Genomic DNA, 10881 nt, shown 5'->3' with positions numbered 1-10881 from the left:
ACGCCAGCATGTACACAATGGTATTGTCGAGCCAAACAAGAGCGGAGAGCTTCGGAACTGACTTTGACACCACAATCTGGGCTGTGCCACGAGCGATGTTTTTCGGACGCTTTTTCTTGTCCTGCTTCAGCGATGGCGGAAACCCTTTCTTGTTAGTTTGAATGGTGCCCACAGAATAGACGTTCCTCTCAAGGAGTTGTAGCGAACTTTGTATCGATGTGTAGAGCCGATCGGTTGCCACCGCGTAGAAAACCCCGTCTTTCTTAGTAGGAAGCACAGCATTCATGTTCCGTAACGTTGCTGCTGGGCCAGAGCTATCGTCCGCAGGATCCACTTCATTCTTGTCACCCCTATTCGCTCTGTTCTTCTTTCCACAGTAAAGCTTCAATCTTCACACGCAGTATATCCACCATAATTAGTATTTCACATGCGTGATATCCAGCACGGCGTGAAATTCAACATTTCAAATCCAGAATAATCCGACATGGGTCAGGCCAATACAAGCATAACATCAAGCATGTGAGACTTTGCCATCCAAAAAAAAAAAACGTCTGCATGGAAGCAGACGCTATCGGGAACAGACGTACCTGAGGCAATAAGATGTCTTCGCACAGCACGTCATGAAAAGTTTCGTCCCCCATCGGTGGGGCTTGTCTTTCATGAACTGACGCGTCGGGTTAAATTTGCTCTGCGAAGGCAGCATTGCTTCGTCGAATGACAACCATGGAAGCGTAATAAATCCACTCAGAAACGTCCTCTCCAACGTGTCCATAATTGATCGCACCTTCCAACCCTTGTCTGTCCCTGCAGCCGGCGCTTCGTTGTCCGTAAAGTGGAGAAACCGCATAATTCTATCAAAGCGATCTCGCTTCATGAAGCGTTCAAACGTGCCAATCGGTACCGCGCCAACCGATGTTGTAGCCCAATGATCAGACACTCGCCGTGAGTGCGGGCACAACATACGTGCCAAAAGCAGCCCAATACACTGGAGAATCTCATGAGCTTTAATTTTTTCGTGAATACGTCTCTCGTTCGCCACAATCTCTTCTAGCGTCTTCTTGTTCTCTCCAGTCTGTGCACGAAGCTTAGCCTCCATCCGCTCTGCAAAGTGAAGTTCGTAATACTTGTTCGTCTCCCTTTCCACATGCATCCAAAACTCTCTTGGCAAAAAATAGAGAAATAACTCTAGGGGAGATTCCGCACACTCAAGAACTGAATCAGAAGGCCCGTAGCTACCATCGTACAGCCCAGGAAAGTGTCCATCGTCTTCAAACTTTGATGGATCTACAAACAGCATTATCAAGCATGGGCTAGTAACTGCAATGCATGACATTCACCCTAGCAAAATACATACCAGATTCCCATCCATCCTTTCTCATTTTTTTCAACGCCTCCGTATCGTGTGCCAGATTAGACAAATCAGACCCTTCTACGATGCGCCAATTGTCAATGATGTCTTTCCAGCGTTCGGCCTCGTCCTTACTTCGTGGAGGTCGCTCTCCCCCATGACGGTTTGTTGTAGAAGCTGCGCCGGCTGCAGGTGCAGAACTCGGTGAATCGCCAGTCGGAGGTGCATCTATTGACAGTTCATCACTCGTTTCCGTGTCGCTGTCGCTTGGCATCTCATCATCCATACCATCTCCAAGATTATCCATGTCCTCGTACCATTCTGCGGACCCAGTGTCTGAATCATCGTAATCCGAATCCAATGCATCACCATCATAGATGGCATCATCGTGACGGGAATCTTGACGGGAATAGAGAGGAGGCGGTGTTGTGGGAATAACACTAGCCATATCCAGTGACCTTGCAAAACCAACAATAATATACAGCATGTTGTCAAAATAAATCTCGCACATGCTTGATATCCATCATGTGACAGCGTACCTGGCAGCCGAAGACCGAGGTGGCGTTAGCGGTGAAGTCTGTTGCGCAGAGGAAGCACCTTCCGATGTCGACATGGCTCCACGATTTGCCTGCGTTGTGTCTGTTGCACATGGCGGAGATGGCGACGTTTCGCTATAGTCCAAATCCCCACCAGCAGACGCATCGCTACAAACAATTACAGTCATGAAGTGTGAGATACACATCGTACGCAAAACGCATAATCTCCTCACCTGACGGCTTCGTCACCAGCAGCAACGTGTGGGCTCGTTGTACGCGCAGATTTGTCAGCTCTTGATCTCTTCGATGGTGCGCGCTTACGCTTACCTTTTGCTTTGGCCTTGCCAGGCGCCTTTGCCGGTCTTTTCTTCTTCGCCGCCTTCTTTGGTGTTGTGATCTCTGGCGCTGTCGCCATGTCAAACTCGACGTCGTCATTTCCTTGGTCTTCTCCTGTTTCCACGTAATCTTCGTCTCCGCTGTCACTCCCATCCTCATCAGCAGAAGCAGCATCGGTAGCAAGCTCTTCTGCATGCAATGCTGCAGCTGGTGCCTTCCCTTTCAATCGCGGCGCTCTTGCCAGCAAATTGTAGTACCCCACTAGTGCGCCCTTCTTCTGGTACGTAGCTGGAGCAGGAGGCTTGCGTGAGGCCACTGTCATCCTAGGTCGCCTTCCTGTCGTTGCTGACGTGGGAGCTGAAACAAGCGATTCACCCGCAACGTCGTCACCAAAGTCAGCATCGCGGTCACGCGTACCGTCGACATACGCGCGGTGCTCTTCAAGCAGCCGGGCGCGTTCTGCTCCTTCCTTCCCGTCGAGACGACGCAGGAACGCCTCCGCTTCAGCGCGCGTGACGCGGCGGGGAGGCATCTTGGTCCTGCTTTTCGTTTTGGAGAATGAATGGATGGCTCAGAGGCTTCTCGTTTGAAGCACTGTCTTTACGACAGCGTATCTCCAAGATACTTTCTCTTTACAGTTAGGACCCCAAGCCCTGTGCATTGGGGACTAAACGGACTAAACGCCCATTCTATGACGATCCCCACATGCTTGATTATCAAGCATGTGGAAAATGTCATTATCAAGCCTTAGTGACGGAGGGGTTAATACATCGATGTGAGCTGAGAAAATTAATAATTCAATTATTTGCAAAACTTCGCAAGTCACGATTGTAGCTCAGAAACATTATCATTCTCGAGCCTGGCTGGAGACATTCGCTTCCGTAGATCAGACAGCACCAGCTTAGCGAGAGAGAAGAAGCGCTCACACGCGTTAGACACTGGCGGGATGTACGCGACGTCGACGTAGTGCGCAATTGCGTTTCTTGAACGCCGCTCTCACAATAGAACGCTCTTCGGCGGCTTTTGAAGACGACCGTTCGAGATCAGGCGACCTCAATTCAGCGCAGGCTAATTTTCCCGCGACGTTCAGCGCGCCCCCACGCTGTAACTTGACTAGACCTTACTCAAAATTGGGGTTGTTCCCGTTGTTGACAGCCATAAATTAATAATTAAATTAAAAAATTAGGATTAATTTTTACGCATATTATTTTTCGGGTTCCCTGCTTGCTGGGAATGATGGCAAAGGTGAGAGCTCCAGCAACCCCTGACGACGTCCAAATGTCATGAGTTCTTGTTCGCCTGCACATACCTTTCAGTACTGTGAGTATATATACCGAGCTGTCTGCAGAACGTACCAACGAAGTATTCAACTCCGCGCTTCTCTGCAGCCAAGCGGCCAGTCACACTGGACATCACGTACGTGAAGTCCGCACTCAGTCCTTTAGGCTTCCTCGCTTTCCATCCTGCCTTGGATAGCTCGCGTCATAACAGCTTGAACGGTTTCTCGTTGGGAGCGCTCATTCTCAAATAAATCTGAAATATGTGGTCACCAACAACGGCCGAAAATAGAAAAAAACTGAATTGTCAAAACCTCCAGTCATCTTATACTGTCTTTTTATTCAACTCGAATTATCCCCGGCTATCTTCCCTTCGTAGATCCTTCAAGATCAAACTACCCATCTCTACCCTTTACAAACACAAGCATGCGAGGAATTACGACGATATAAAGTTTGCTGGAAATTATGTCCTGTCATAATTCTTATTCTGTAGAATACAGAATAGCGCCGTAAAAGGGTTACATGTCCGTTTCTTCCTCACTTTGCGGTAATAATACCGCGCCTGTCGTTGTTGTTTCCGTTCTCTCGCCTTCGCAGCACACCAAGCTACTATTCGTAGCCACCTACAACCGTCGATGATAATCTGTAAGCTCACCCGCTTCTGCCACGCTTGCCCTTCGAAGTAGTTCGCTCGGACTTCCCAAACGCCGCCCCATCATGAGCTCATTCGGTGACGACTTCACCGTCGAGTGTTGTCCCGAGTTGTATGCATAGACAGTGCAATCTACCCATATATCCCAATTTTTTTTGCCGTTCATCGTTCATATACATAGCGACGCAGTCTTTCCAGGTTCTATGGAACCTCTCCACTAAGCCAATCAGCCGAGGCCGATAGGGAACAGGGTTGCCTGCCGAATGATAGCCAACTGGGTTAATCGCTTTACCTGTCAGTTCTGGTGCGCCATCGGTAAGTAGCTCTTGAAATGGTCTGAAGCGTAGCACAATATTCCTCATCAAAAACGCTGCTACAATCTCAGCCGTGTGCTGTCGCACTGCTAGTGCGACTGCATATCTGATTACGTACTCCACCGCCGCATAACAAATCGTTGACCACCTTCACTATCTGGCAGCAGTCCAGCTATATCTAGAGCCCATCTGTCTCCGACGTCACCACCGTCCAAGCTCCGTAATGATGGAATCACCTCACGGGGCGTGCTTTTCGGCTTCCGCATTCCTGACACCCCAATACCCATCTTTGCACTTCTCGTTCCCGCCCGGGCCACCAATACACCTGTGCTATACGAGAGTACGTGTGTGGCGCCCGTAGATGTCCCGCCAAGACCACATCACGGCACCCTTTAAATACTACCGACCATAAGGTCGGGGGCAATACAACACGTCTTCCGTTCGGGGTCTGGATGAGTACCAATCCGTGTCTTCGTAGTATACCCATTCCCCTAGCTCTACTTGTCTCCAACAATCGTTGCACTAGTCTACTTTCCGCTTGGGCCTCCACAATCTGGTCACCTGTCAGCTGTAGTGTAGGTTCTCGTCGTTGTGCGGCAATTCCGGTTCTTCGTAGCTCCCGTCGCTGTATTGGCACCGTCGACCCCACTCTCGGTGCCTCCGACCACTCACCGTCATTGCCCAGTATGGGTCTAATACGTCCTTGATCTCCACGTCGGCCTTGAACTTGTCGCACTGGCACTCTTCTCCTCCGCGTCGCACTCGCCGTAGTCGGTGTCTGTTGACTTGCTGCCGTCTCTGTATTGTCCACCAAACTCGTCCGATCCTTCTCAGGCATCGTGTACGCCACCAGCTCACCCACATTCATCTTCCTTTGATCTGCACTGGGCGCTTATTTTCGTCGTGGATTAGTATCTCGTCCCAAATTCACTTCCTTTGGCCTCACTGTTCTTCGCCGAGAGACACTAGTACCGGCATGAGCCCAATGTCAGTCGCTTGGTGCTGCAACCGATCACTCGTCGTAACCCGCTTCTCCACTAAGTCTGATGGGATCTTCATCGCCATGCTTTCGCTCGTTGACCCGTCCATCGTCGCTCGTGACACCGTCTGTAGGTCTTCCTCGTCATCTTCGAGACCACCAGCCGTCTCCATCTCACGTATTGGCTCACTTTCTTCGCCGCCCTCGTTGTTATTCGTTACTGTTACTTCTGTCGCGCCCTGTCCTTGTTCAACTTGCTGTTGGGCTTCTTCAGCACGCCGCCTTGCCGCTCGTGTCCATGGATGCGATGCTGGTGCTGCCGCCACCACTCCCTTACGTCGTAATCTTCTCCGGCATACACGCATCTTCGTCTCTGGATCGCTGCCCTGCTCACGTCCTTTGGAACTGGTACTCGACCTTGGCCTTCCGTTTCCGCCGTTCGTACAGCTGGGAATGCCTATTCCGTCGGAGCTCACTGACGTTCTGAGGCTCGCCGCGTTCTCGGAAGTTTCTGACTTTTTAGAGCCCGCCTCCACGGTTTGCTGATCTGGGTTCCGCCAGTGCGTTCTCCACCGACAATTGCTCGTCACCATCCGCTGGTACAACCAATTTCGCTGCGTGCAGCTGTTTGCTTCCAGCCGCTGCGTCATCTGGATCCTTGACCACGCTGTCTGGTTCTTCTCCCACCTCGTCGTATGCTGTCTGGATCGTAGGACCAGCCGAAGTGTCCATCTCCTCCACCGTCAGCTCACCATTCTCGACCACCTGCGTCCTCGCAGTACCGCACGTACTTCCTGGTGCTGAAGCCGTCTTCGTGGTATTCGCTCTTCGTCGTGGCCTTCGTCATCTTGCCGCCAATACGTTAGACGCCACTGGATCCCGGGAGAGTGCATCTGTAACAACGTTCGTTTTCCCTGGTCGATATTCAACTTCTAAGTCATATTATATATTTAATACTTCCTTTGTATTGAAATAATTGATAGAACCGAAATCAAATTCGTCTAAATTGGTCAAAACAACGTTAAATTTAATGCTAATTGGTCAAAATAGTGCGCTGCGTCTCATCCAACGATTGCAACAAGTCGTAAAGCAGCGACCATTATACTTGGTGAATACCCTCAAGTGAAGATGTCGGACTTGTACAGCGGAATGGAAAGTGAGACGGCAGATTCGCCAACTAGGCAGCAGGGCAGAGTCAGCAGGCACGTGATGCAGTCCAGAGGGTACAGCCGATGACGAACGCCGTCGAATTCTGGATGAACTGCTGAAGCAGAGTGTGGGCGGCGAAATGCCACGAGGAGTCCAAGCCAGAGTTGCCAGAGGATTCAGGTGCTCCGACGCCTCCATTGGGAGGATATGGCATCAGTTTTGTGAGACGGAAGCCAAGGACGGTCTGGGAGAGTGAAAGAGTCGTATTAAGCAGAATGCCGGCCAGAAAAAGAAGAATCGCGACGAAACCGCCAATAAAATCCGGGCTGCTTCTATTGATGAAAGGAAGCCATATCGGCGACTTACTCACGCGACAGGCATCTCTAAGCACTTAGTGCAAGCACTTATATGTGAGGGCGTTTTGAAGGTGCATTCAGCTCGCAGTACACCCTACCTGACGGACAATAACAAGTTTCGTCGTATCGAGCGTGTCCTTACATACATTGACCCTACAAGTTATATGTTCGAGCCGATGTATGACGTAGTCCACGTCGATGAGAAGTGGTTCTATGAGGATGTTAATAAGCGCTCGTGCTTAGTATTTGAAGATGACGAAACCCCGCTCCAGCGTAGCCAACGGAGTAAGAGCCGCATCCCAAAGACCATGTTCCTCGCTGCAGTGGCGCGTTCACGGTAAGCATTTTGCAATTTAATATTTTAAAACATTATATTTACTAAATTCCTAGATATTTTTAATTCAGATGGGACCCACATCGTAAAAAGGAATGGGACGGTAAAGTTGGATTGTGGCCGTTAGCTGAGAAGTATAAAGCGCTTCGTCGAAGCAAATATCGAGCTCGTGGTGAAGAGTGCATTCGTAATATTGATTCTATTAATCAAGAAGTCTACAAGGGTTACTTACTGGATCATGTCATTCCCGCTATCAAGTTGAAGTGGCCCCGCCGAGAAAAAAGAATGTAATTCTGATTCAACAAGATAACTCAACTCCCCACATTAGTCCAAGCGACCCAGATGTTTTAGCTGCGGGGACTGCCAATGGTTAAAATATTCGGCTTTCCTACCAGCCTGCTAATTCACCCGACACAAATGCCGTGGATTTGGGACTGTTCGCCTCTTTACAGGCCCTTCAGCTTCAACAACCTGTCTATGGCATTCAGGTTCGCATAAAGTCCGTAGAGGATGCATACAAGGCCATCGACGCAGATGCGCTTCACGATATTTTTCTTACACTTCAGAAGTGCATGGAATGATTAGTGAAGGTAAGTGGAAGTAATGATTACAAGCTGCCACACATGGGTAAAGCAAAACTTCGAAAAGGAGGTAAACTCCCGAAGCGTTTCGTGTGTGACTGCGATGCTTATAAAAGTGCCCTTGCCATTCTCGAAAAAGGCAGGTAGGCCATTTTTGTTCTAGTGTCACTGTAAAAGTGCCCTCGCCATTCTCGAAAAAGGCAGGTAGGCCATTTTTGTTCTAGTGTCAAGTGTCAATAGATACCTGTCCAAATAGATACTACTCAACACATCATCTTTGTACACAAAATAAAACTACATCATTGTCATATTGCATTCTTTCAATCATTTCCTTCCTACTTTTGTAAAGTCAGCGCCCATCGGTGTAATTTACCAGTTAAGCTCGCGCTAGTCATAAACCACTTGAGTGCAGTGTGGTACGTTACAATGGTAAAGCGTCTGCCATAGCGATAAGGTCTAAATAGTTTTATCGCCCACACGATTGCCAAGCATTCCAGTTTAGTGATGCCGTAGTTTAGTAGTTTGCCTCCGTGATGCTTCTGACCTTACTAGCGTACGCCACTGGCTGCCAACCATCTCCATGATCTTACATAAAGCAATCCCCTAGGCCTACCTTACCCGCGTCCGTAACTAATCGGAAGGGCTGACGAACGTCAGGATATTGTCCACTTCATTGATTTTGCGCGCTCTATTCGCTGTCTAAGTCGTTGTTGCTATTTACATAAATCGCTTTCCATAAAACGACCAACTCGTTTTTTTTTCTTCAGACGAAAAGTTTCATCATCGAGAGCAACTAGAGAATGGAGGCTGCTCTACGCGAGCTTCGCCACGAGTGCGACGCAGAGGTGACTATTGAGATCGGAGAGCCTCTAACAGACTGTAGAGCGGTTCACGGATCGCGACGTGCTATGACTTTTTCGGTTGAAGAAGGGTACGCAGTACTTAAGGAGAAGCTGCGACTCTTGGTGAAGGACGACTCGGCTGTGACTTGGCCAGCAGATGCTGGCGTCTACATTAAAGCCACTGTGAACGCCCGACAAAGTGACTACAAGCGTCTACCCGAGGACGCAGAAGCGTTCTCACAGCTATTGCGGAAGGTGTGGGGTAGAAGAAAGAGTCCAAGCCAGCGGCTAGCTCTGTTCATGTACGTCAACCGGGTCAAAAAATCAAACCCAATCCATCGGGCAACAGCTGTCCGTATGGCCCAGGCCTCTTGCAATATAGCGGAGACCTTGAGAAGTGAAAACCGAAAGACCCCAGGGCCAGCATCGCTCGAGTACTGGGCAACTGTACAAGCGCGGCAACATGACGATGCTCCAGTTGTTCAACCGAACAACGAGACCTTCCGTCAGCTAAACTACATTGACGCTCGCGCTCGACAACACCAGCACGAAGTTGCGGCGGCGACAAGCGCAGCAAATGCGGAGACTCGTCGTATCCATATCATGATTAACGGCGTGCTAGTACCTATCGACCTAAACATCCAAGAGGTTCGGGCAGTTTTGGGTTTACCAGGATATGATCTCCGGCCGCCGTTTCGCGAACGAGCAGTACGTACCGTTGCCGTACCCGAAGACGCAGTTGATTTAGATCATGCTGACGTAGAAGATGACAGAGCGGACGACTTCGACGAAGACATAGAAGAAGACGGAGTAGACGATGATGGAAGGCAAGCTGTAGTATAACTTATCTAGTACTATCTGCTCTATCGTCAAATACATACCTAACTAAATCGATTGAATATCCGCATTTTCGATACAAATTTTTACCTATAGAATCGTTAGAACGAGTGCAATCTCGTAAAGCAACCTCTAATACGGCCTCGGGGTTAGTTTGGAATGCCATGTTGGCGTGGTTGATGATCCACCGCTTGAGTAGAGAGAATGACACCTCTATAGGATTTAATTGTGGGCAATACGGAAATAGAAAGAAGAGTAAAGCACCCGTTGAGTGTACTAATTCCTCCAGTTCACGATACATGTGTATCTTTGCGTTATCAAGAACTACAATGCTTCTAGGAAGAGGCCACCGATTTAACAATGGTGCAATCTTTTCACTAAAAGCCTTGTGGAACTCTCTGCGCGAGAACGTCCCCCTCGTCATTTCCCAAGCAAAAAACCCTGTTGTATTTATTGCAGCCAGCACGGAGACACGCTCACCCCGTCTAAACGGCAGGTCCACCACGGCAGGGGTACCTCTCGGCGACCACGCGTACCGACGCATACAGTCACGACCGGCTTTCGCTGTCTCGTCCAAGAAGACGAGCTGCTCTGGTCCATTGTAAAATGGAAGTAGCTTATTGTAGTACACCGCAACTTCCGCCGGAGCTGCCTCCCTTGCCCGTTTGCTGAGCACCTTGCGCGTGAGGTGCAGGTCGAAGCGGAGGGCTCTACAAATAGTAGCTTCGGATGTATTTCTCAGTGTAGGGAAGCGAGCTCTCAGTGCTGACCGCAGCTCGTCGATGTAGAAACACGGGTGAGACTGAGCATATTCACGAGCAAATTGGCACACGTTTTGCGGCCATCTTGACGTGCGTTGCTTCCGACCCTTTCCTTCGACAGTACCTCGATTGAGCAACCACCCATACCACCTCTCTATGGACCTTTTCGATACACCGAGAATGCTTGCAACATGCGTGATATCAACGTCGTAAACATGTATCAATGATACCGCCCGCCAACGAAGATCACTTGACTTGGTCATGCTTGTCAGAGCCTTGAGCAGTTGATATCAGAGACTTTAATGAGTTTAGACAGCGAATGGCGGTTCGAATGTCCGCCATTCGTTATTATCTGAGCCCAACTCGTCCTCAAAGTCGTCAACCCCCTTAAATATGTTACTCGTCAAGTGACTAAATCGCTGTTCCAACTTTGATAAGTCGTTGAGATAAGCAAGGTCTCCGCCAAAATGCATGAAACGTACAATAGATCAACAGAGGTTTCGTCGTCAATACAGCTTTAATGTATTCGAGCGCTGTTTCCTGCGCTTCTGTCCACCCCCATTATGTGTTCTTGCGTAT

General features: G+C 49.3%; 3 protein-coding genes across 3 annotated transcripts; 1 reads left to right on the top strand and 2 right to left on the bottom strand.

Annotated features, from left to right (window-relative positions):
- Positions 1 to 3424: 3424 nt before the first annotated feature.
- On the bottom strand, positions 3425 to 4315 carry PITG_03025 (uncharacterized protein; the record flags this gene model as incomplete). Its single annotated transcript, XM_002906082.1, has 3 exons — positions 3425 to 3519; positions 3576 to 3674; positions 4153 to 4315. The coding sequence occupies 3 exons, from the start codon at positions 4313 to 4315 to the stop codon at positions 3425 to 3427; spliced, it is 357 nt and encodes a 118-aa protein (XP_002906128.1).
- A 712-nt stretch (positions 4316 to 5027) lies between these two features.
- On the bottom strand, positions 5028 to 5615 carry PITG_03024 (uncharacterized protein; the record flags this gene model as incomplete). The annotated part of the gene is made up of 2 exons (XM_002906081.1): positions 5028 to 5261; positions 5436 to 5615. 2 exons carry the CDS (start codon positions 5613 to 5615, stop codon positions 5028 to 5030), a joined length of 414 nt encoding a protein of 137 aa, XP_002906127.1.
- Positions 5616 to 8662: 3047 nt separating this feature from the next.
- On the top strand, positions 8663 to 9547 carry PITG_03023 (uncharacterized protein; the record flags this gene model as incomplete). Its single annotated transcript, XM_002906080.1, has 3 exons — positions 8663 to 8749; positions 8834 to 8915; positions 8997 to 9547. 3 exons carry the CDS (start codon positions 8663 to 8665, stop codon positions 9545 to 9547), a joined length of 720 nt encoding a protein of 239 aa, XP_002906126.1.
- Positions 9548 to 10881: the final 1334 nt, after the last annotated feature.

The sequence above is a fragment of the Phytophthora infestans genome, genomic scaffold (genome assembly GCF_000142945.1).
Source record: "Phytophthora infestans T30-4 supercont1.4 genomic scaffold, whole genome shotgun sequence".
NCBI lineage: Eukaryota > Oomycota > Peronosporomycetes > Peronosporales > Peronosporaceae > Phytophthora > Phytophthora infestans.
This window is presented reverse-complemented; position numbering and strand designations above follow the sequence as displayed.